General features: G+C 33.4%; 1 protein-coding gene across 2 annotated transcripts; it reads left to right on the top strand.

Annotated features, from left to right (window-relative positions):
- Window positions 1-3,512: 3,512 nt before the first annotated feature.
- On the top strand, window positions 3,513-27,320 carry LOC138714671 (uncharacterized). Of its 2 annotated transcripts, none has more exons than XM_069846732.1 (2): window positions 3,513-3,700; window positions 26,932-27,320. In XM_069846732.1, exons 1-2 carry the CDS (start codon window positions 3,572-3,574, stop codon window positions 27,163-27,165), a joined length of 363 nt encoding a protein of 120 aa, XP_069702833.1. In that variant the 5' UTR covers window positions 3,513-3,571; the 3' UTR covers window positions 27,166-27,320. The 2 variants fall into 2 exon arrangements, with proteins under 2 accessions (XP_069702833.1, XP_069702832.1); XM_069846731.1 differs by having other exon boundaries at window positions 3,517-3,700; window positions 26,929-27,320.
- Window positions 27,321-27,364: the final 44 nt, after the last annotated feature.

Below are 27,364 nucleotides of genomic sequence, written 5' to 3'. Positions count from 1 at the left end.
ATTTTCTGGGTACAGCTGTGTTTTGGATATTAAAAACTACAAAACCTGAGGTGGTTTGATGATATTATTACCATTGGAAATGAAATATTATTGTAGTTAATGCCATGATGCGACTATTTTTCATTAATTATACATATTAATGCTACATTGATGATATGAAAGTGAAACGTTTTGGGGTTATATAAGTAGATGTAGAGAATAACTTAAATTAGATTTTGATTTCTATATTTTACTGAGTGGCGGCTATATAGTATACTGTATGTTCCTGAAAGCTATAAAATTTACGTAAGATAATAATATTATTAAAAATCAAATATTTTTATAGTTATTAATCAAGTGGGGTTGGGTCTTTTTCATATATTTAATAGCGGTGTGGTGTAGATGTTTATATACGTGGTTCTCTTCAATATTGGCCTTTTCATTATTATGGAACCAAATAACTTTCAAATTGTCTGGTATTCGTCATTGAAAATAAATATGAAAAATGTTTATTTGAACGTCTAATGAACTTAGTTTGCAGCATTTGCTGCACAAGCCACTAGTAATTGTACAATTGTGTCCTTGTATTCTATGAGAGAGTCTTTTTGTATAATAATATATTTGTATTTGTAAATTAATTTGTGATTTGTAATAATTTGTAATATTATTATTAATATTATTAAATATCGTTAAGTTTATTTTAAACGATTTTATTAGTTTTATACATAACAAATAATTCATGAAATATGTGGTCTAGTAGCGGTAAAAGTGATGCTGATGATAATGAAAAACATAAGGTTTACAAAGAAATAATAAATTTTCAATTTCAAACAAAATTTGAGTATAATGGATGTTTTAGGTTAAGTGCTATAGAAATGGAAGATCAAATTATCGCTGCAAGCGCAGTCTGTTCCCTAAAACTGGTATTACTGCAACTCATCTGGAGAAAAATATTAGGATTGCTTTGGAAAAACACACTCTATAATACCAGAATTGCAAGGCAATACGATAACAGAGTTCAGAAAAATATTTCAATAACATTAATTTTTTATACAGTTTCTTAGCAAAATTATTATAAATAAATAGAGACGAAAATAACCTTATTACAGGCCTGAAGTATTAATACAGTACAAGCAATCTGTATATATTTTTTCGTGTTATGAGTATGACATCACTTGTACGCTTTTACTAAAATAAAGTATGGTTCACGATAAGAAAAAAACATTAAGCATATGGGGCTGTTCCATCAAATGACCAGTTACCATAGAAACGCCTGCCTACTACATAGCTTCTACATTGTACTGGGCAAGGCCCATAAAACCAATGATTCTTTCTTAACGTGAAATTATCTATACCAGAGTGCTGCATTGGAGTTAAATCGCTCGCTTGAACTCGGTCGAGTGTCGCACCCTCGGTTGTGATACGCTCGTAATAAATAGAAGCACAGTACAAAGTCATCTCACCGACATGTTTTATCTTGTATGGAAGGCGACAGATGAGATACAGATATGTTTTGCTCACACGGTAAAAATAAGGGTTTATTTTCTACGTTTATGACAAACGTTTAATGGAACAGTCAATGGAACGTACCAAAACAGGAACATGAAGTTATAAATAAAATAGTATGAAAAACTTCGATATACAGTTATTATTGCTAATTAATAATTATTCAATATTTTATTTACCACATATATAATATGATAGGTCCATACATAATGTTCCGCCTATATACTGCGACAATGTAGAAACGTTTTACAAAATATTATTTATACAGCAGTAGATTAATAACAATATTAGTACAGAGATAACGTCACAGAAAATATAATAAAACGAATAATCATGCTGCACAACTGTTACAGACGCAAAGATTGATACACTATTATTAGAGATTATTATTATTATTATTATTATTATTATTATTATTATTATTACTAGAAAACTTGATACAGTTCTTGCATTATCGTGATTGTGTTCTCCGTTTATAATAATTACATTTACATCCAATAACATCTAACAGATGTGGCAAAAACAAAATCACTCCTGTGTGGGGGGGGGGGGGAACATTTACCTACAACATTTATATTACATTTTAAAGCAAGTTTTGTAGTTGTACTATGGAGAGGTTAGTTAAACACTGCAAAGTTTTGAAATGATAAACATCTATGATGTTACTGCACAGTTCATCACTGTAACAAGAACGAATGTCTAACGCTCGGCTTATACCGTTCGAGGATTTATCGCTTGTGACAATTTTACCCATCATGCATGTGCGCTACCTATCGGATTATGCTATGAACTACTTGGCGCTCGAGCGAAAACGTCCGATGCAGACCTCTGAATACGTATAATTTTGTTGAAGAGAAAGTTGCAAGTACAACTCCATACTTTACAGTAAGTTTCAGTTGTAACTTGTAATGAATTATACAACACTTCTGTGGAATAGGACCCAGTACGAAAACAATTTTATGCGAGATCGTGCGTATTTGCTTAGTTTCCGCACAAAACCAATCCGCGGAAAGTCTAGAATTCCACATTCAGTATTCCCAACCTAACACACATAATTTCCTCTTCTCACCGCTTAAGTGACATATTGATTTTACTGCTTTAGGCTTTTAACATATTATTTTTAGAGACGTTCAATATAGTAATAATTATAAATTGGAAACTTACCACTGCAATTTCACCTAAATTGCACTGTTAATTATTGTTTTTAAATATTTGCAAAAATTAAGTAAACTCTACAACTCCACTAAAGTTACTGCATTCGTGATGCAAGTAACATTAAGGAAGCCGTGAAAAAACCAAAATACTTGCCGATGTTATTACTGCAATATGTTATGTAAATAATATTGTTAAAATATTAAAATGAAAAATAAATCAGTACATAACCTTACCGTTTGTTTTAAGTTCGCATTTATAGACTGGGGGGGGGGGGGAAGACACGTATATCACGGCCTGCTAGAGTACAGTAAACACAGAAAACATTTTAAAGCAACAATGTTGAAGATAGATATTTTTGTTTTGCAAATTTGCCGTCATTGAACATACACCAAGATGGAGATTTCATTGCAACTAATTAGAAATTCCTCTTTCAGGTATGTAATAAATGATCTTCGCACAAAATAATGTACGATACAGGAGCGGTATGTTTTCTTTCAATTCTCGGAAATTAAAAAAGGTCAACTACGTTTCGCTTTTTCAATCTTTTCCTCGAACATGAAAACGTCAACATACCGCTCTTGTAACGCATGTTACTATTGAGCAACATCACATCGGTTATTCTGAACCTCCAGTGTATTTGTTCACCGATGTTTTCAATGGACTGCAGTCCCTTATTTAACACGATTATGAGTACCACATCGCTTCCATTTAAATAAAAATTCGATAATTTATCTGCAGTGGTGAATATTTTCGCACTACATACACAGAAAACGTGCAAAATATCAAATCGATTATGTAAAAGCGCGAAGGTCAGTCCGAGATCTCCCCCTCCAATATGGCGCCGTCTTTTTCGCCTCGCTGTGGAGGTCCAATAGTTAGAAACGTGGTATTAAAACGCGGACGAGAGGAAAGCGGTCAGCAGTGTCACACCATGAAGCACTTCTCCTGCGTGCTGCTACTGGCCTTCGTAGGGGCGTTGTTGGCCACCGTGGTGGTGGCCGAACAAATGAACGCTCCGACCTCTCTCCGAGACATGGACGACCAAGTCTACGCGTCACCGGTACGTTTCTTTGTTATCATCGAGTAGTCTTGCATCACAGGCCTTTCAGTATATGAGTTAACTAGCGACTTCTTAAAGTAATATTACACATCAATTAAATTACTAATTATTAACTGAATTGTCATTTATATAGGGCAGTGATGTCAAAGCAAGCGCATTTTTCTGACCTTGACGTCGTGCGCGGGCAACAAGCGCTAAGTATGGAAAGAGGAAGGGTTGTGTATATGAATAAGCAACCTGTTGGATTAAGAAAACAGTGGTGCACAAACTTCAAACGGAACGTGAAATTTTATGTCGTTATTTTTATATCTCTTCTTTCTGTTTAATATTATCTATATTGTCTGTAAAACAAAAGTACTAACACTGATTTCTTAATATTGCACTTGTGTTTTAAATCTTAATAACATAACAGAGAGTTAAGAAGGAATATTCACTTAAATTCCATAGTAGTATAATATTATACTGTATAAAGTGGGTGAAACACATCATTCATAAAGAAAGTGATATTCCAAAGAAAGAGATTGAGTATGACATGATAAGTTGGAATTTATATTGATGGTATCTTTAGCCTTACAAAAGTAATCAATAACCTAATCAAAACAATATTACAGTACAAAGCAAAGTTACCTAGGTACGGTATCTGTTTTAAGTGTAACTAATATTACATAACAAAACTCATATCGCATTATGCTTTTAAGGTGATATTTGTGAGCAACTTCCTATCATCAGAATATTAAATTATTTTCTGGAAAACTGTTGAAGCTATAGACCTGACATTTTTACAACACATGGGCACGCATCTTTTGCTTATGATGTAACAGTAGTTGCTTTGTTAATTCAATTCCTTACCAACAATTTCCATGCGAATATTTTCAAAATTTTCAATACACTATCTTCAGTAATACGTATATACGGTATATTAGATTTACGAAAACAGTCTGCAAGGCTACTAAATAAATAGGCCTATATCTGAAAATTTCACTTTTCTATACGAAAAGTAAAGAAAAATTTTTTTTGAATAAAAAAATCAAACTTGTGAAAAATGAGCATTAAAATTAAAACTTACATTCTTATAATGTACTTATACTTCTCAGGCAAATATAAAAATTAACCTGGATACAGTTTTAATAAGTTCTCTTCCCTTTATCTACTGAATCAGTGCTGGCCATCCCTGAATATAGCTCGACCTAGCGGCATATACCACCTCTTTCGTCTGTCTCTTTCCTTTCCGCTGTAAAGCGCTCAGGCTCTCCTGGGCTCTAAAGCGCGCGCTTGCTCCTGTGGGCATCAATTGACATGCCTGATATAGGGTGACGTACGATTAATGAGTGACAGACCAAAATATTGATAGTTTTGAGTAACAGAATAAAACTGATACGAGAATTTAAGCATTTGCAATGATTGTTATCGAACAAAAATGTCGAGTTTTAATCGTCTATTCAAATGTAATTACCGTAACGTTTCGGCACTGGTAGCAGATTCCATCATCAGGCTCATGTTTACAAGAAGATATCAATTGAATAAAAATAAGTAAACCCTTTTACTTGCAGAAATGTCAGTGATTACTCTGTGACAATTGAATAAGATCAGAGTAATAACTTACAGTTTAGAGTTTATTGCTATTGAACAGTTTTCATTCAGTAAATACTTATTTTTCCAGTGAACTTTCAAAATACAAAATGTCCGTAAGCTTGAAACCATATGCGAAATCACAAAATCAGTTTGCAATTAATAAAATTAGTAAAAGTATTAAATTAAGTTCCTAATTATTTTAGTAAAACTGAATTGTAATAGAATTGTAATAAGTCAAGATTCAGGCGATCCTGTTAAGAATTTCAGTGATTTCGCCTATGGTTCCAGACTTAAGGGACACACTGTATTTTGAATAAAGTTCAATAATTACTTGTCTAATTCACTAATTACAAATTTTTAGGTTTGATAAAGAGTAAACTTGAATATTTTTGTTAGTTATGTTTTCATTTAAAAAATACTAAACTGTCTTGAAAATGTATTATTGTACCATCCCATCATTACAAATATCCCGCTAGATGGCAGTAGTGTGTTATTATCATCTGTTCTCTTATGTCAACTATACAATCTCCATTGAACTCTATGGAGGATTATTAGCCAAGAAGGCTTTGTTGGTTGTTTCACTTTTATTAAAACAGTTGCATTCCACTTCAATTATCAATATATATTAAACAATCTCTGATACGTGACTATGTATAATCTCATACAGCAGAAGCTATAACATAACCTAAATAATATAAACAAGATAAGTGATAGGAAAGTATCAATTAAGGATGATGAAATAAACATCAATCATTTAAAAGATACAATTATTGAAAGTACAATTTTAGCAAATAAAGAAATAAATGTTAGGGAGATGATAAAAATTGTAGGATAATCAGCCATTATTGGTTGAAACACATCGTTGCGTACCGTTTTATTGGTCAAAAGTAGTATGACGTAGTACAAGTGTAATAGTCAAGAATAAACTTAGACGTAAATTGTCATCCGGCTCTGGTGATTTTCCTTCTATGTCAATATAATTATTGTTAGAGTAAGTTTATAATTAAGCCACTTGCCTATCTAATTGACCTGTCTTTCTGTTCTGGCATTTTTCCAGCTTAATTAAACTTAATAAAGTTATTCCAATCTTCAAAAAATCTTATAAATTGAAAGTGGACAATTACAGACCCATAGCAAATGGTAATACTACCTCAAAGGGTTTTGAATATTACATGTCAGACAAACAGCTCAAGTACCTGGATAAATTTAATATTCTGGACAACGATCAACATACTTTCAGGACCTAGAAGTCCACTAATACTGCGATTTATAGTACGAGTATTTCTTGATGATGACAAGCCTGTCGTTGGAATATTTTGTGATCTTAGCAGGCCTTTTGATTATGTAAAAAAGCAAAACCTTCTTCTTGCTAAACTTGAAAGATATAATGTATGACTTGAGGCTTTCCCGGCGTTTGATGTAGAATAGCTCTTCTCGGGTTCTCAGCCAGGTGAGTTCGAGATTAGCTTCCAAGCTTTCGACGGCTAGGTCTGCCCTGAAGAAGATGGCAGAGCTAGCCGTCGAAAGCTTGGAAGCTAATCTCCAACTCACCTGGCTGAGAACCCGAGAAGAGCTATTCTTGAAAGATATAGTTTTCGTGGTGTAATACTAAAATGCTCTACTCCATCTTATCTTGAAAATACGAATCAATATGTTGAAATATATTAGACCCAATATTGTTTATTTTGTATGTCAACGAGTTACCCATATATCAAAAAATTATTTCATGTGTTTGTATGCTGATATTTCTGTTATCGTTAAAGACACAAATGAAGAGGATTTAGAGAAAACGTATTGTGAACACTTAAAAGATCTCTAAACATGATCCGATAACAATTTGCTTTTTCTAAATGTTAATTCACTTTCATAATTTTCAAAATAAAAATATGAAAGGCATAAATATTTATATTCAAGCCCAATATTTAAGTAAATGGGAAACTACTAAGGTGTTGTGTGTTAGTACATCTGATCATCATATTATCTTGCAAACTCCATTGTATAAACTTAATTTCGAAACTAAATAGTATTCGTTATCAAATTAGAATCTTGAGGACTATAACTAACCATGACGTGTTATTGCCTTTTTTGTTATACACAAGTTGAGTCTAGACTTTCATCAGTGGCGTAGCACAGCTTCCGAAACAAGGAAGCAATCAAGATTAATTTAGTAATAATAATTATTCTTAAAACTCATTAAAAATGAGGTTATAATAATTTTACATAATACAATTAAGAATCACAGATGTTTGAATAAGTAAAGTAATATTCTGCTAACAGTCTTACTTTATCACTAAAGATGGGAATTTACCCACACAGACTACAAGCACAGTCTACTATATACAGTCGCGAAGCTTGAGGTGATTTTTTGCAAATCTCATGATAAAGCGCTCCAAGCGGTTAGCAACTAGAAACAATAGACTGTCCACGGTCGACTTTCGACTGTGTCGTATTTCCATCGAGTGCTAGCTCGTTACGTATTTCACATTGATGCTTGTGAAATGTTCGTTATTGGTTGTAATGAAAATGTTAATGGCTAAAATACAATAATTGGAATAATAATATTTTACTAGAGACGTAGAAAAATTATTTTTTTTTTTTTATGAAATTTATTGATCACGTTTCATTTTCAATTCTGGTGGGATTATTATTGCTTAGGCCTACTTTTTTTTAAAAAAAGATATGTTTTTAATTATAGCTGTTAATTTTGTTGTTATTTTTATTTGTTACTTTACTAGAGACGTAGAAAAAGTCTGTTACAATAAAATTTATTGATCACGTTTTATTTCCAATTCTGGTGTGATTATTATTGCTTAACCTCATCCCACTTTGTTAACTACGTAACTCTCTTCTCTACCGGTACCTATAAGTTACTCCATTAATTCATATTTCCATTATTATTGTTGTAAAGGGAAATGCAAATTAATATTTATTGGTTTCATAGTTAATTATCGCTATAATCTTGAATGAGTGAAGCTATTATAGTAAATTTCAGTTCGTTTTGCACAAATAAAAATAATATTAACCTATTTCTTGCACGTATCTTCGAGTTTATGGTGGAATTTAATATACTTCATTAAAATAATAAATTAACTTTATGCATTTAATATTTCAATAATGAAAGGGAGGTGTTAATTTTTCCAAAAGAACACAACGAAAGTGTAACATATTTTGTCGTCTACTAGGAGAGAGATCTGTGATGATGAGGCGATAGTAGCGATCCTAGTGGTGGGCAACTTACCATGTTTGCATTTTTACTACATATTGAGCTTCGCGACTGTATATAGTAGACTGTACTACAAGGTTAGGTATGCACAGAGTGTTCGTTGTTGAAAGAGAGAGTGCGCGTATCTAGCAACGCAGGTGCATGAGTACTTGTTACGGAACTCTGCCGTGATATAAGCAGGGTGAGGTTGTAGCTTTATGTGGTTAACCAATCAACGAATCGCAGTGTAATGTAAACAAACCAATTGCCGGGGCACAACGCTGAAACCTACGCATGACAAGCATATCTCCATTCAATTGCTTCGATACAAAACACATTTCAGTTGTAACCTGGCTATACCACAGGCTTCACGTCATTCATGACGTAACGACAGTCTATGCACAACTAACCTAATATCCTCATGCTGTGGTATAAATTCCTATCTTTATTTATCACTTATAATGCAGTGAATTATTTTTAAATGGTTTGTTTAAAAGTTAGATACCAGTACTTTTATTTTCAACTACCTGAAAGCACCCGGCGTTGCCCGGGTTTTCCTTTCTGCTTCTATTTTTAATTAAACTGGTTATTATATTTTCGGAAATCTCGGAAATATAACTATAAACAACCGAAACGAATTGTCTTTACTAAGCTTTCCTCGCCCATAAAGATGAATCTTTACTTAACTTATAAACTCCTTAGCCAAATGCCTGCCAGCAGGGTTAACTTTATTTAAAACAGTTGTAAATCAGGCACCGAAAAGAAAACATTTTATCATGTGCCTGACGTTAAACTGTTGTTTTACATTTATTTATTTATTTGTTTTTATTCATTTATTTGCTTTTATTTATTTATTCTGGTGTAGTTACGGCCATTAGGCCTTCTCTTCCACACCGCCAGAAATACAAATAAAGTAATAGAAAAATCAAACTATAAACAAAGTAAAACCCAACGAAAATATAATTCCTTCTCCTCTTTCTGATCAATTTCAGCATCGAATCAATATATACATATATAATTTAATTTATATTGGAAGATTTTTTTAACTCTTAACCGCTGTACACCCACATATCATACCCAGTTTTTTTTTTTAATAAAACTTGAAACTATATCTCTTAAATTCAGAACATATTATATTAATTCTAATTTTATACACGGAATGCAGATACAATATAAACTCGCAATAAGTCATTTTTTACGTGAAAACTAATATTCTGAGAAACGTATAGGCCTACCGCTATTTTAGAAATTAAGAGATTTTTATTTCCACAACGCTTAACATATAGTACTAAATTTGCAACGTGATTATACAGATATAATTTCGCAGCAACACATTTTCGGACGTGAACAACAATATTTTGAGAATTAATACAATGTTATTTTCAGTTGGATTATGTACATTCACATACTACATTAGCAACATGACAAAAGTATATTTGAATTGCTTATTGATATGTGTAAAATCTTTTTTTTTTTTCACTTCTTTGTATAAAATATAGTTGAGGCTGTGAAAAACACGCAGTTTTTAAATTAATGTCTGCAACTTTTGAGCGACTGTCCTTGAGCTTCATTTTAATATGGCCATTGGTGGCATTGAAATTGTAGTTGCTTAAAATTGAATGAGTATCCTAGTAATACGTGGAATAAAAACATCTCCTTTTATTTTTGCAGTTAATATTACCAATTCTATTACATTTCGTATGAGTTTTTTACACCAATTCCTATTCGTGCATAATTTTGGTGGGTCAATATTTCGCAATAGTACTATTGGTTATTCAATATTAAGTAAATTATGTGGTAGCAAACCTTGTAGTTTCAAAGAATTCTAGAATTCAGTTGTATAAAACAGTTTGCCCACTATCTACAAAACTGCATCGAGGAATTCATAATACTGTCCTGGACTGCGTAAAGGTACTTATTGCATGAATTATATAGTTTTAGCTACCATGATCTGTAACAACAACAATATAATTTAATTTCGTGTTAAAATTTCCATGGCCTCGTGAAAGTCGATGTTGAATACAACAGACAATAATAAAAAACAATTGACTATAGAAGATTACATTTTAGTATTACATATGAATGTTTGATCGTATTTATTTTTATTATTTATAATTTTAATTAATTTAACTTCCATTTGCACGATTTTAATGTAGCCTATGTTCTTCTCCTGGTTATGAAGGTTAAATGTGCAAACTTTGGCACATATCGGTCAAAGCGTGTAGATTTGTATAGAGAACATACACACATACATATATACATACATACGCACATTCAATTTTATATATTAAGATTATGATTTAATAAAAGCCTATCCATTACAGTATCCATCAAAACGTTATAAATGAAATTCCTGATAATTTAAAAGTTACAAATATAGTTCCTTACTAATTTACCTAAATGCAATATAATACCAATACAATTTTAATATTGTTACTATTTTTATAATACACATCATTAATATTTCAATATATGTCTTATTTATTAAGTTAATTAAATTTACGAATATATAGTAATTTTAGTTTTTTGTATTAACGTGGAACGTTTAAGTGGACATCTAATCGGGGAAAAAACTTTCGGGAGGACTGAACCTCGTTCCCTGTATAGTCTGGAAATAATTAACCGGACTATATGATATCATCGGATCCTTCTGAAATGAAATCTGATTCTCCATCATAAGTTGCAATTACAAAATTTCTCAAATACCTAAATGTTGGTCCGTCAATCGGGAGCGCACTTTACATTTAACTGTTTCATTTTTAAAGAAATTGATCACATATATATTATGTCGAGTCGAACATTGAAATAAACCTAGCAGAAAATGACATAAATAGTGAATTTTCGGGAAATTTTTAAATCCCAGAAATTTATCTTATTTACAACCTTCTTTGCAAAGTTTTATAATTTTATATCAGAAAATGATGTTCGGCAATGTTTTTTTCCTTAATCACTACGGTATTAATATTATGGCAAAGTACGCGTGACAATGGAGTTTTGTATAATGTCTCTTTATGGTGGTAATATGAAACCCTTTAAGTCATTTAGAATATAACAAACATACTAAATTTTTTCCTGTCCACAACAAAAGAATTTCTCTTCCCGTTCTTCTACAAATATTTGCTTTGCTGCACTCTTTACATTTAATGGTTTGGAAACGGATCGACAGTTACGTACAGTACGATTATTTAGTCCTGACAGTCGCCGGAGATGTGCGCGTGGGACAGGCGAGTCCATTTAGTTACGCCAAGGGGTGTTTGGGTTATTCACTCGCTTGCCTTTACGGACCGCTCGCTCTATCTCTACTCCGGAACTCTCCCCACTCCTCCTATTACTTCCCCTCTTTCGCGTCGCTGAGCTGTCAGGACTAAATCTGTCTGTACGAATGTACTCGCCTGTCCTACGTGGAGTGAGTGCGTGTGGAGAGATGCATTAGTGAACTGCCCCTGCGTAAGTATGACGTAAGATGCTGCTTGCCGCATGAAATGCCGACCGCTGTCCTACACCATTCCAAAAAGTTAGTAACAAAGACACAAAATTACCCGATATGTAAAATGGTTTAATTATCCCTACACAAAATATGTTTATTGTCATTTCAAGATGTGTTTAAGAGGCTTGAAACACTTTATAACTTTAGCTGCATTGAAAGGATCAATTGCTCTCCTGAAGCATCACCTATATTCGAAATGAAACCAAGTTCATTAGCATTCTTTACTTTTTTGTAACACATGCCTCTCTAAAACTAGGTATATTTCCAACACTCACAAATGTATTTGCAGCTATGCACTTGTAGGAGTTTCATTGTCAGAACAAAATTAATGGTTCACTGAACTTGTAAACATTTATATGGTTAAGTACTCCTTGTCCCTTGTGGCAGCTCACGAATAGTGAGAAGATTTCTAAATTAATTAAATTAATTAGAATAACATACTGTTTTATTACATTGCACATTATTATAAATACTAAACTACATTTTAGTTGGAACAAGTTTGTTAACCTAATCCATGGAGGCACATGATGATAATTTTTATGATGATGAATTCTTCTATTTTAATAATTGTAATTAGTCAGACAATGATACCAGCGAATAAGGATTACAAAGAATGGACACAGAGCGAATTTTCCTGTGTTTTGTTTCTCTGTGCGCCGGCGTTTAGTTCCACTTTCGGGCGCTAGAGTTTAGTTTAATCGAGCATACGTTAAGATAATAATTGACAATAGAGTTGAGACACAGGATCCAAACACCTTATCGCATAATCCAGTAACGCTTTGCTTCATATAAATTCAAGTTAACAGCTTTTCCTTATTTCTCAGTGACAAACTAGTTGTGATATTTTTTTATATTTTATATATAATAAATTATATTATAAAATAATATAATACATTATAAAATTATGTATCAAATTCGTTTAATATTTGTATATAATATAATATAGGTATATGGTTTTACTTCTCATAAGAGTTTTGTTTTTCCATTCTCAGCGCTATCAAATCGTCACATATTTTAATTGTTGATGGGGTCAACATCTCAACTCTCATTATAAAGAAACTTTAGAGTCTACACATTACAGTTAATGACGGATTTATGATTTCATCGGTCCAATTTATTTTATTGGAGTACATAATGTACCTAGGTGTGTTAATTATATGTGATATATTTCCGCTGTGTCGACTGCTAGCTGGTGTGATGTCAGTGCCAACTCCTGGGAGAAAGCAGAATCTCACGCTCAAACTGGTTTGAAGGTCATTGAAATCAGTCCTGCTACATCAAAGATACCGACGCGAAGTGTCCATACTGTATAATTATCTATACGATGATGATACCTTATATCACCTACCCTGTTCAACTTCTACTAGGAGAATTTGGTGAAGAACTGTTTTCAGAGTGATAGTAGTAGGAAGAAGATTAGAATGCAAAGATTTGCTGATGATATGGCGATGTTACCGGAAGAGGAGACAATATTAAGGGACATGCTACTGAAGCTAAATGATAGCTGTGAGCAGTATGGGATCAAGATAAATGGAAATAAGACGAAGTTCATCGTTATCAAAAGAAAAATAAAGAAGGTAAACGTGCCAATTCGAAATGAGGCTGTGGAATAAATCAACAGCTTCAAATACTTTAGGTGCATTCTAAGTAGTAACATGAGCTACTATCAGGAAGTAAAAAAGAGATAACAATGTCAAAGGAAGCTTTTAATATAAAAACGAGCAACTTCTGCGGATCTTTGGAAAAAAAAATAAGAGAACAATGAAGTGTTTTGTGTGGGTAAAAATACTGTAAGTTCACAGGCCTAACGGCTTCGAAGCTGGGTACCTGGTTCTAATGAATTGCATAGGTAGCAATATAACATGGGGGCATGAGATAGTTACTCTGCCTGCCATAATAAAATTCACTTCAATTAAATTCCCCAATGTAAAAAAAATGTTTTGTGTGGAGTGTGGCATTGTATGCGGCACAAACATGGATATTATGACGAGGTGAAGAGAAACGACTGAAAGGAATTGAAATGTGGATAAGAAGAATGGAACGTGTGAAATGGACAGACATAATAAGTAATGAAGCTGTGCCAGAAAGAATGATGCTCTGACTGATCAGGAGGAGAAAAGAATATTGACTGGGTCACTGACTAAGAAGAAACTGCTCTACTGAAGAATGCACTGGAAGGAATGGTGAAAGTCCACAGCTGTGGAATAACGGTTAGCGCGTCTGGGGGAGCAGCACCACTTTTTAACAATAAGGGTGTATTAATAATTATTGATGCGAAATAATTATTAGAAAATGTATGTAGTTCTTCAACTATTGATTTTCTGATAATTAGGAATAGTAGAGTTGATGATGCCAGAACTTGAAAAATTCCTATTAGATGAAAATAAGATTCGTCAAAAAATTCAAGAAAATACAAAAAAAAACACCAGGTGGCCCGGGTTCGATTCCCGGTCGGGACAAGTTACCTGCTTGAGGTTTTTTCCGGGGTTTTCCCTCAACCCAATATGAGCAAATGCTGGGTAACTATCGGTGCTGGACCCTGGACTCGTTTCACCGGCATTATCACCTTCATCTCATTCAGACGCTAAATAACCTAAGCTGTTGATAAAGCGTCGTAAAATAACCTACTTAAAAAAAGGAATGATGAACACGAGAAAAGTTCGGGGCAGAAGAACATATCAGATGATAGACAACATTAAGATGTATGGTTCGTATGAGAGACTAAGAGGAATGCGGAAAATAGGGAAGATTTATGCTGTGTTTGCAATGAAATACCTGCTCTTGGGCAGAAAACTGTGAATAAAGTGATAAGTTTTTCAATCCAACAATTACATAATTTGTGCTGTCCATCTATTTTATCTTTTGAGTTCATTTATTTATATACCAAGATATCTTTATCATACATAAACAAATCTCCGACAAATTTGAATATTCTGGATCGTTTTTTATTCATTCATTCATTTATTTTATTCCATAGATCTTACATGAGCAATGAAGCTTTAAGATGTGGAACATGTCAACATTTTACAATATTACAATTACAATTTTTACAAATTTTTATAGTTTTACAATTTAGTAATTTTCTACAATTTTTACAATTTTGTACAATTTTTTACATTTTTTTTTTTTTTTTTTTTTTTACATTTTGGCGAGATGTAGTGAGATGAGATGAGGTCCGAGGATTCGCCAAAATATTACCCGGCATTTGCCTTTTCGGTGGGGGAAACCTCGGAAAAACCCAACCAGGTAATCAAATCAAAGGGGGCAATCAAATCAAGGGGTCTATCTCCCTGGGCGTTGTGTTGATCCCAGGTTACACAGTCCCACTCTGTGCCCTCCCAGTGGCATGTAGAAATAGCTCAAGTGAGGACTTGCGAGCAAAATCCGCTGATGCATTGAAACCCATAGCGAAGAGAAATATGCACTGCATGTGTACGACGCATTCTACAAAGGCCACCACAATAACGCTTTTCATTTGTAAGAGAAGAAACAGCGTAGAAATAATGTGATGTCAACATAAGCGATACCAATATCAACGAAATGCCACTGATGTTATGCTCTCAACTCGATATATCTGTACGAATTCCTAGCATTTCAGTCCATCTCGTCCCTCTATTACGCATTTTTCCCGCTGATAACAACCCACATTACCAAGTCAGTTATTTAAGTATTCCTCTCTATCTTTATGTGCGTGGAATTCTTTCTTTCTGGCCACTACTTCAGTTCCCTCTGACTCAACGCTTAATACAATTAAATATAAGGACTATTGCGCATCCATTACGTTTGTAGTAATGCCGCACTTCGATTATTGTGACGTTTTGTTAAGTGATTTAAGTTCTGAACTGTCAGTCAAGTTACAGCGAGTTCAGAATATGTGCGTCAGAAACGTGTGCAACATCCGACGATATGATCACATATCACCGTCCTTCGCAAGTCTTTCGTGGCTCCGACTTAAAGAACTCTTTCGAATTCTGCACACTTCAACACCAATTTACCTTTCATCTCGTTTCTCTTATCTATACTCTAACCACGACGTAAATACCAGATCACTTATCTGTGGCACGCTAAGTATACCTCTTCATAGAACATCTTGTTATTCATCATCTTTTACAGTATCCACCTCGCAACAATGGAATTCCCTGTCACAAAGTATTAGGGGCTGCAAGACAATAAACACTTTTAAAAACAGCTTAAAAGATAACCTTATTAGCATTTCACTCCAATCATACTGATTTAAACTATCACTGACTACACTGTTACTCTTTTCTTTAGACATCATCCTGATAGTGCTGTATTTTCAAAATTGTCTCATAATAATCTCTTTCTATTATATAACATTATTTAAAATATATTAACATTCTTATGTACTTTAGCTTAATTCTGCTACATAGTTTGTATTTCAGTGTTTAATTAATAGTTCATAGTATTTTGTTGTTTAATTCGTAAATAACTCTTGTATACATGTAACTCTCATCTAAATCTAATTGTTGAATTCTTTGTAAGTTCATACATATGTAGGCCTATGTATACTTTTTACTGGTTGAGTGGAAGAGAAGGCCTTACGGCCTTAAATCTGACAGCTAAAATAAATCATTATTATTATTATTATTTATCGTTTACTTGATACACGAGAAAATTTCATAATGTCAACACAGTCATTCTACTGTGAAATAATATTAATTAATAATATTTGTATACTCTGACGCTCATAACAAAACAAACAATATTTTTCATCTTCCAGTATCGGAATACTTTATATTAATTCTCCTTTCCTATTCAGGGATTACACAAATAATGATGAAGTCCAATGTTTGTAGCAACATATCAACAGGATATCGTATTTAATAAATGCAAAGTTCACAGCTATTAAATTCTCTCGTCATAATTATAAGCACTGTCATCATCAAAATTACAAGAACAAGAGCAAATATTTCTTACAAAATAATAATCTTGCTATCTAAGAAATACTAATTGTGAAGAAAGGCAACATTACCCACAATCAGTACTATCTACAGTCTAACAAGAAGACATACTTAGCGTAATAAATCTACATATAATTCATCGCTTAATTCAGGTCAAAAATAACTTCTCCAAATAAATAAATCCGAACTCCATGGTTACCATTCATATTTTGGCCATTAATGGTTCTATTGGGCTTGCATTTCTCGGAATATTTTTACTTAAAAATTCCTGTATTTAATCTTTTTTGCCTTTTTAAATCATTCTGTAATGCTTTTATTCTGGATCATTATGGTCACTCTCATTGAGGGCAGATTACTTTGTTAGAAAATAAAACCTCTTATTTTATTTTAGAACAAAATGCTACTAGATTGACTTACTTACTTACTTATTTACTGGCTTTTAAGGAACCCGGAGATTCATTGCCGCCCTCACATAAGCCCGTCATTGGTCCCTATCCTGAGCAAGATTAATCCAGTCTCTACCATCATATCCCACTTCCCTCAAATCCATTTTAATATTATCTTCCCATCTACGTCTCGGCCTCCCGAAAAGTCTTTTTCCCTCCGGCCTCCCAACTAACACTTTGACTAAAATAAAAAAAATAGTTTAAAACAATTGCTATTGATTTGTTCAATAAACTGCCTCCTTAGGCCACTATATATGTTCCAGTAGGTTTTAAATCATTAGTGCTCAATTGGTAACTAAGTAATCCATTTTAAAATATTCAATAATTTTTTATATTTTTAGTGATATTATCTTTTAAACTGTTCATTTTACCAATCCAAAAGTACCATATTTATCGCATAAATGTATTTGTCTCGTCTACGCTCTCTGGCTAAATTATTTATTTATTTATTTATTTATTTATTTATTCATTCTTCTTCTTCTTCTTCTTCTTCTTCCAGGGATTAAACCTTATTGGTTCGTTCCGGCTCCAATTATTAAAGCTGTTGTATCCATCTCTTTTGTGGATGTTCTTTGTCTCTTTTTTCTTCTCTCGGCCGATAGTTTAAACTTCTCCAAGCCATTCTATTAGTATCCATTATTTATTTATTGGATTGATTGATTGATTGATTGATTGAATGATTGATTGATTGATTGATTGATTGATTGATTGATTGATTGATTGATTGATTGATTGATTGATTGATTGATTGATTGATTGATTGATTGATTGATTGATTGATTGATTGATTGATTGATTGATTGATTGATTGATTGATTGATTGATCGATCGATCGATTGATTCATTCATTCATTACATTCGCGTTTTTAGATGAATTTTTGCGAAATACAACAGCCAAAATTTTGGGGATTTTGATATATCACTATTACTACGTACAAAATAATTGTAATATAAATGAATAAAAGAATTCATATTCATAATCAATTTCTTCAATTCATTTCAGTATCTAACACTTTTTTTTCACATCCAATTTATTCGATTCAGTTTCAAAGTAGTTCGACACCTATCAAACAGTAATACAGCTGTAACGTTTTGCGCGCTTAACCAACTAGCCAAATAAACGAGATAGTGTTTACGAAAAAGTGACTGCAGTTTCCGTTTAAAATTACAAAAAAAAAATTAATTAAAATATTTTTATTTGTTAAGGTGTGTGGCCTGCAGCTCAGCACGTAAATGGGGTGCAGTTCTGAATCTGTTTCTTTTACTTGTGACTTTGATTAACATACTTATCCTCATATCTTGAAGAATTTCGGAGCTGAATGTGGTAAATCCCCATTATGATCAAGAGAGCTATATTAGGAGAGTGGTTCAATCCAATCTTTTTCTTGTTAATCGCTTTTAACTCTAAGCAGCCTCCAATGAGAGCTCTAACATCGTTTCTTACCAACATTCTGACACTAAATTTAGAGTTCTGGAAATGGAGAATTAACATTCGTGCTCTTTGTTAAGTTGTCAGTCCTGGAAATACATTTTAAGCAAGACATTTTGGATATTTTTATTTTAGTTACAGAATTCTTGCTTATGTCTGTTACATTGAAATGGCTGCACGTATAAAATGCGAGCATCCCGATTGTGAAAATAGGAGTGGTTTCCTTACAGTAGAGAGTGAAAGGTGAGTTTTCATTTACAATATATAGCAATGTTATCAAATAAAACTAATTTGATATACTGGTAGGTTTTTCGAGCCATGTGCATCATTATAAATCATAATATTATGTTACTGGAAACAGAAAACAATTAATTGCAATAAAGTTCTTTATATGTTTATATAAAAATGAAATATTGTTACTAAAATATAAATTCGATGCTTTCTAACACAACCGTTTTGGTTGGTCATATTTAAATCATTTCAAATTTCACAGCCCATTTCCTACCTCTACCTTCCGAGATATCACGTTCTGAAAACGCTGATTGTATTGACGCAAGATTTTTTTTCACAAGAAAAGGGAGGAAAAAAGTCAAATTTTAATAGGAATGGTTACATTTCAAACATTGATTTAAATATGAATATAACGGGAAGGTGTAGAGAAGACGTTTGAAATTCCCGCCAATTTTGTGCATGTGGCGTTCCGCTCGTGGCTGCGAGAAGCTTTCTTACAGATTACACTTGATCCGGCTTATGAACCCCTCTCTCCTATTATAGCCCTCTTGATTGTGACTTGTTTTCTTTTGGAAGTTTAAGATTTACTGTAGGCTACACCACAAGTTGATACATTCTCTTCTCTGGCTATTGATAGATCTGCTCTTCGTACTGTTACAATAATTTATTGCAGCATGTTTTTCCAGTAATATTCCTCTATTTGATGTTACTTTATCTTCTCTTATCAATATAAACACAACTGCGCATATTGAAATGCAGTCACGGCCATCACTGTGTGTTATTTTTACATTATCCCATTAGGAAATAATCTACTCTATGGAACATTGAACCATATTGCTATGGTTATATCATCACAGTTCTTCTAATATAGACCTACATATGTAGTCTTTTTTTAACATGCCAATACTTACTTCCTTACAAATGGTTTTTAAGGAACCCGTAGTGTCATTGCCGCCCTCATATAAGCCCGTCATCGGTCCCTATCCTGTGCAAGATCAATCCAGTCTCTATCATCATATCCCACCTCCCTCATATCCATTTTAATATTATCCTCCCATCTACGTCTCGGGCTCCCTCTGGTCTCCCAACTAACACTAAGATCCCAGTACTTCAAATATAAAATAAGAAACTAACTGTATTTTAGTAATAACAAAGTTTAACCAAGTAGAAAATATATTAGTAAGATGTACCTATATGAACATCATACCTAGCTTCATTTTATCCTTGGAAGTATTGTCGCAGTGATTGACAAATAAGTATCAACAGTAATCTCACTAGAGGTTTTGATTTATTTAGAGACAATCAAAACTGGAGTGGGATTTAGTTGACAATTACATGATCAGAAGGAAGTATATAAAGATTAGAAAAAATAAAGTACTCTAATACAATAAAGTTGCTGCTGCCAACTTTTGGCCAAATATCGTATCTTAACGAAGATGACGAGTGACGAACTTTGGAGACGCATCGAACTTAGAGATATCTACCTTAGTTTGCGTTGAAAATTTGAGCAATATTATTCTAAAGCATTCACAAAACTGCACCGTAATGGTAACTAAGTAACAATAAGTGTACTGTAATGGGTTTATTTCAGTATAGTCCTATGAAGAATGGTTTCCCTAACAACAAGTTTCTGTGTGGGAATTTTAACTTTAGACTATAGGTCTAAAATAATAGCTGTAAATGCAACAAAAAAACACAATCGTGCAAAAATAATAGTAATATACGTTACAAGAGCGGTATGTTGAAGTTTTCATGTTCGAGGAAAAGTTTGAAAAAGCGAAACGTAGTTGAGCTTTTTTAATTTCCGAGAATTGAAAGAAAACATACCGCTCGTGTATCGTACATTATTTTGTGCGAAGATCGTTTATTACATACCTGAAAGAGGAATTTCTAATTAGTTGCAATGAAATCTCCATCTTGGTTCTCTTCAATGACGGCAAATTTGCAAAACAAAAATATCTATCTTCAACATTGTTGCTTTAAAATGTTTTCTGTGTTTACCACACTCCAACAGGCCGTGATATACGTTTGTCTTTTTTTCCCCCCAGTCTATGATGAGTCTGGAATCTTGTTGATTTTTTCACGGCTTCCTTAATGTTACTTGCATCACGAATGCAGTAACTTTAGTGGAGTTGTAGAGTTTACTTAATTTTTGCAAATATTTAAAAACAATAATTAACAGTGCAATTTAGGTGAAATTGCAGTGGTAAGTTTCCAATTTATAATTATTACTATATTGAACGTCTCTAAAAATAATATGTTAAAAGCCTAAAGCATTAAAATCAATATGTCACTTAAGCGGTAAGAAGAGGGAAATTGTTATGTGTGTTAGGTTGGGAATACTGAATGTGTAATTTTACACTTTCCGCGGATTGGTTTTGTGCGGAAACCAAGCAAATACGCACGATCTCGCACAAAATTAGTTACATTATGACCAGTCAAGTTAGAAAACTGACCGATAAGGAAATCGCTTTAATTTATAATGAATGAAAGATGTGAAATTATGAGGAAAGTTAAAATGAAACAAGGACAGAGACGACGTCTAGCCCAGTCGACTTAAAAAAGCAATAAAATTCATCTGCATGATAAGCAATTATTGTGGAAGTTGTGGGTGTAACAACAACCCTGTTAGTCACAGTGATAGAAGCGAATTTTCTAATTTGACTTTAATTTCTAAACTCAACAGCATTTCCTACCAAATCAGAATTTTGAGGACGATAATAAGTTACGATGTATTATTATTATGTCTTATTATTTCGCACACATCGAGTCAAGACTTTCATATGGTATTTGTTTTTGGGGATCTGGAACCATGCTGAATGATATATTTATTGCTCAAAAGCGTATTGTCAGGTGCATAGCGGGTGTTGACAGTAGGACCTCTTGTAGGGAACATTTTTTACAATATAATATTCTTACTGTTCATGGTTTATATGTTTTTAATGTTTTACAACTAATTTATAAAAATCTGTCTGATTTTCACCAAAATTGTGACTTCCATACCTACGATACTCGTAACAAAAATAGTTTAACTATTCCAGCACACCCTCTTACAAACATAGTAGAACCTATATGGTCTTTGGTATCAAAATCTACAATAGTTTGCCTGATGACATCAAATATACAAAAAATTCTCTCAAATTTAGGAATTATATAAAAACAAAATTATTAATTATAATTTACAAAGAGGGGCATTAAATAAAATATTAAAAGATTTTGGGATGGAAATTTCGGCACAAAAATCAAAAGTAATGGCATTTTTAGGACAAGACCCAGTCAGAAGTAAGATAATACACAATAACCAATGCCTCGAACAAGTGCAAAATTTCAATTGTCTGGGTTGTGAAATATCTTATCAAAATGAAAAAGATGTGAACAAGAAAATTACCAAATTTGCACAAATTCTAGGAATAATAAACAATACATTAAAAGCTAAATTAGTACAAAAATCTACAAGAATAAAAATATATAATACACTAACATTACCCTTCCTTTTATACGGAAGCGAGATTTGGACATTAAAGAAAAAAAGACATGAACAGAATCAAAGCAACGGAAATGAAATTTTTCAGGAGGACAGCAGGATATACTCTTTTAGACCGAAAAAGGAATGAAGACATTTTAGAACAATTAGAAGTAGAGTCAGTAGAGGAAAAAATCAGCAGATACAAATTCAATTGGCTAGATCATGTAAAAAGAATGGAAAATTCAAGAATCCCAAAAATTATGATGCAATATAAACCTAGAGGACATCGTCGACCAGGAAGACCTTTTAGAAGACTGCTAGATGGGGCCGAAACAGGTCTACAGAGGCCTGATTCCTGAAGGATGATGATGATGATGATGATAAAAACGAAATTAATAAAATTGTGTCCCTTCAATCTTGAGGATGCACGCATGGGCCCTCGAAATGAATAATGTTTTTTTTTTTATTTGACCTATTTTAAATTAAATTGTAATTGTATATATTTGACCATGTCTATGCATATATTATGCCTTCGATAATAAAGAAAAAAAAAGTATCAGGTATTGCTCCCTACGTTCGAAAAAATGCAAATCCTATTGATCATAAACAAAAAGCTCGTTAGAACAGTTGAGAGTCATTTTAATTCCTGCTGATAGGCTCCATTGCAATGTTAAATTTTCAGCAGCTGATTGATTGAAAAACGGAACTTCTCTTAAAATTCATGTGATTAAGAATTTATAATTTGTTTGACAACATACTGAATAAGCTAACGCCATCAATTTTAACAACATACGCTTCTAGAATTATTCCTCAATCTTTATACCTCATAACGACAAGTAGGCCTACTATAATATCAACCTGCAACTCCACTTACTGTGACTTCCATAACTCGTAGACTAGGGGAAGGAAAATCTAAAACTCAGCCATACTAATGTAAGTACAAGTAACTATTAGGCCTATAGACCATATTACTTTAAAAAAATATATATTTATGTTGCACAAAAATTAAGTAAATCACATTCTATTTTCACCTTCAATACAAAAATGCTAAAAGTAGAGGACAATAACTGTGTAAATATTACACAAGTCCTTAGCTAAAGCATGACGTAAGAGGTTGTGAAAACTCACCTCACGCCCTTACACTTTCTGAAACTCCGTGGCAGACTGAGACTCACCCTCTGCAACACCTGCAATTCATAATAGGGGTGTCAATTCAGCAGTTACCGACATTCACTCACCATTCACACATTACTTGTACCTACTTATTTTTTTCAACGGATATTCACGCTTTCAGATTTGATTGCCCTACTTCTTTATAGTGTACAGGTGCTAATTCTTTTCAAAATGGTCATCACAGAATTAATTCTGAAGCAAGTTTCATGCAGCGTATGTCTTCAAGTGGCTTAGAGTGCATTTAATATGATTATGCTCCTAATTAACTACCACTTCAGCCTCAAGCGTACATCCCCAGATGCAGAATTGTTTTAACTGTAATTATGCACAAAGACGATTGAAGCTGAAACAAAAGAATAACAAAAGAAAAGTAAAGGAAGAAGAACAAAGCGATGAAAAGACAAGAAAAAAGAAATGAAGAACAAAAGAAAGCAAGGAAGAACAAGAGAAAGAGAAAGCAAGAGAGAACAAAAAACAAGCAAAAACAAAAGAAAAAGAAAGCAAGAGAGAATAAAAAGCAAGCAAGAGAGAACACGAGAGAGCAAAAGAAATCAAAAGAAGGTGGAAACAAGAGAGAACAATAGAAAACAAGGAAGAATAAAAAAAGGAAAAGAGAACAAAAGATAGGCAAAAGAGAAGAAAAGGAAGATCAGGTAAGAGAGAAAAAAAGAGAGCTACGAATATCAAAAGAAAGAGAAAGCAAAAGAGAACAAAAGAAAGCAAAGGAGAATGAGATAAAAAGAAAGCAATGGAGAACAATATAAAAAGAAAGCAAGAGGGATAAAAATAAAGCAAAGGAGAAGAGAAAAGGGAGAAAGGGAGAACAAAACAAAATGAAGAACATAGCAAAAGAAAGAAAGGGAGAACGAATGAAAGTAAGGGAGAACAAGAGAAGAAAAAGTAAGAAAGAACAAAAGAGAAAGTAAACGATAACAAAAGAAAGCAAAGGAAATAAGAGAAATAGAAACCAAACGGTAACAAAAGAAAGCAAGGGAGAACGGGAAAAAATAAATAAAAAGAAAACAAAACAAAAGAAGGGAGAACAAAATAAAAAGGAATTAAGAGAGAAAACAAAGCAAGAAAACACAAATGAAGAAGAAGCAGGAGAGAATATAAGAAAATAAAGGAGAACAATTGGAAAGGAATCCAGAGTGAACAAAAGAAAGCAAGGAACAATAAAAAAGAAAACAATGGAGAACTCCATAGAAAACCAGAGAGGACAAAAGAAAGCAAATGAGAAAAAAGAGAGAACGAAAGAAAATAAGGAAAAACAAGGTAAAAGGAAGCAAAAAATAAAGAGAGAACAAGAGATAGAAGAAACAAGAGGGAAAGAGAAAGAGAACAAAAGAAAGACGTAACAAGTGAGAACAAAAGAAAGAGAGAGAAAGATGTGGCTGTGCAAGAAATATAAAAAGGCAACACATGGATACAAGAAGATGCCCAGAAAACAAGAGGTGTGGAAAATATAAAAAAAAGCCGGGAAAAGTAAGAGAAAAAAAGACAAATAACAGTGGGATGAACTAGTGAAATGAATATAAAATACGAGACGAAGAGGAATTAATTAATTAAAGGAAAGAGGAGAAAAATAGATATCAAAAGAGTATGAGATGTAACAAGATACATCTGTTAGAATTAGGATTGCGTTCAAATAAGTCGAATAATTAACTTAAAATATTCGAGATTCTTACTTTTTAACGGCGATTTGTAGAATTCGATACATTTTGATTGATAATGTCTTTTTACACAAACTGTAATCAAAATTCCTATAGCATGTAGCCTACTTTAATTCGAATACGATTTTTGTTTTTTCACTATTTTGTGCATCGGCGGAGTTATGGGGGGGTAGGGGGGCACTGCCCCCCCCAAACTTGTCTGACTTCTTTTTTCTCTATTATTATATTGAATTCAAAAGATCTTTTTTGCTTTTGTTTATGAGTAAGTTTCTGTGTTTAAATTGATGAAGTAATGTCTTCAGGTCATGTGTCTGGACTATAATATTTATTTTAAATTTCTGAATGTATAAGAATCCTATACCTCATATGAGGAATGGAAGCACTGTAATGTTTATTTTGTAACAGCCTGTACTCATGTGTTCGAAGTCTGCAGCTGTTCAAGCCGCCACTTGGAGAAATATGAACAACATACTGCACAACAATGCAGAAAAAAGAAAAGTGATCCCGGTATAATGTGTAAACTTATAGACGAGACTAAATAAAATAATTAGAATTTACATTTGAAGAGCTTGCGGGAAAAACGATGAATATCAAATTTCTATTAAGGATTACATAATGATCTGAGTCTGTAACTGCAAGATGTGGTGCTGTTTCTATAGAAAATAAAGGAAAGGATTTCTGTATTCGTGGTGATAATTCTCCTTTTTACCATTTTTCATAAGAACAACATTAAATTTCGCAGTGATCCACTGAATTAGATAATGACATCAACCTTAAGAATACTGTGACATTCATCGTTTTTGCCGCAAACTCTTCATTTCATATATCTTCAGGAAGGTAAGATTCTTATAAAAAGTTTCTGTTAGCACTGCTACGTAGTTTTATTGATGTATGCACGTGTTTCTGTACGAGAGAGAAAAAGAGAGAGATTGTTTTAAGTTATGCCCTAAAATAATTTGTAGTAGACCTACAGTTCAAGCCCTATACAACTCGGTTCGAAACATCATGAATATAGATGTAACACTGTAAGAAGCATGCACCCCGAAAATACCTTCATTAAATGATCATATTCCGATACACTGTACCACGGTCAAGCTATAATGGGGGGAGGAGGTAAATGATGTTTCCCATAACCCCGTTATATGGGGATTCTATGGTTTTGCTTTGCCCTCCCCCAAGGAAATGGTTCTCTCTCTGCCTAAGATTTTGTGTATAATTATCCCATATGCAAATGTAGGAACAAGCCTAGTGTTTCAAAGGGTTATTTTATTGGGTTATTTTACGACGCTTTATCAACATCTCAGGTTATTTAGAGTCTGAATGAAATGAAGGTGATAATGCCGGTGAAATGAGTCCGGGGACCAGCACTGAAAGTTACCCCGCATTTTCTCGTATTGGGTTGAGGGAAAACCCCGGAAAAACCTCAACCAGGTAACTTGCCCCGACCCGGGCCACCTGGTTTCGCGGTCAGACGCGCTGACCGTTACTCCACAGGTGTGGACTGTTTCAAAGGTAGTAGCGTTCATGGTCAAAGGTGAAATTAGTCAAGACTTTAAAGAAAGAAAACCTAAGAGTCAATTAAGAGCTACAGTAATTAATGTGCCTGCATTTGTCTATTTTTGTCCAGAAGAATGACACCGAATTACACCGTGTGCGGCGCTCGCTGCTGGGGGCTCGGTGGATGAGGACCGTGTATCGACAATTCACTCGGAGCCTCCCTAAACTGCGGGTCCTACCCCGGCGCCCAGGGCCAAATCGCCGAAGACCTGCCCCGCCACGGAGACCTCTTCGGCCCAAACCATTGATACCAAAAAAGCCCAAAGTACCTCCACAACCACCTCCACAAAAAAATGGGAAGCAGTGACGCGACGAAATAATTTCCGGAATGCCAGTTACAGCATTTCGTAAACACGATAAATTGCAAATTAATTGTCCAATCAAGTTATTTACAAGGGTAAAATATTTGTAGTGTTTCATGTACTAGTCGCTATCACAAATAAACACAATATATATCACAAATATTTGCAGCTGAACTGAATTCTTCCTAGCCAACACTTATCAGG

The sequence above is a fragment of the Periplaneta americana genome, chromosome 15 (genome assembly GCF_040183065.1).
Source record: "Periplaneta americana isolate PAMFEO1 chromosome 15, P.americana_PAMFEO1_priV1, whole genome shotgun sequence".
Classification (NCBI taxonomy): domain Eukaryota; kingdom Metazoa; phylum Arthropoda; class Insecta; order Blattodea; family Blattidae; genus Periplaneta; species Periplaneta americana.
This window is presented reverse-complemented; position numbering and strand designations above follow the sequence as displayed.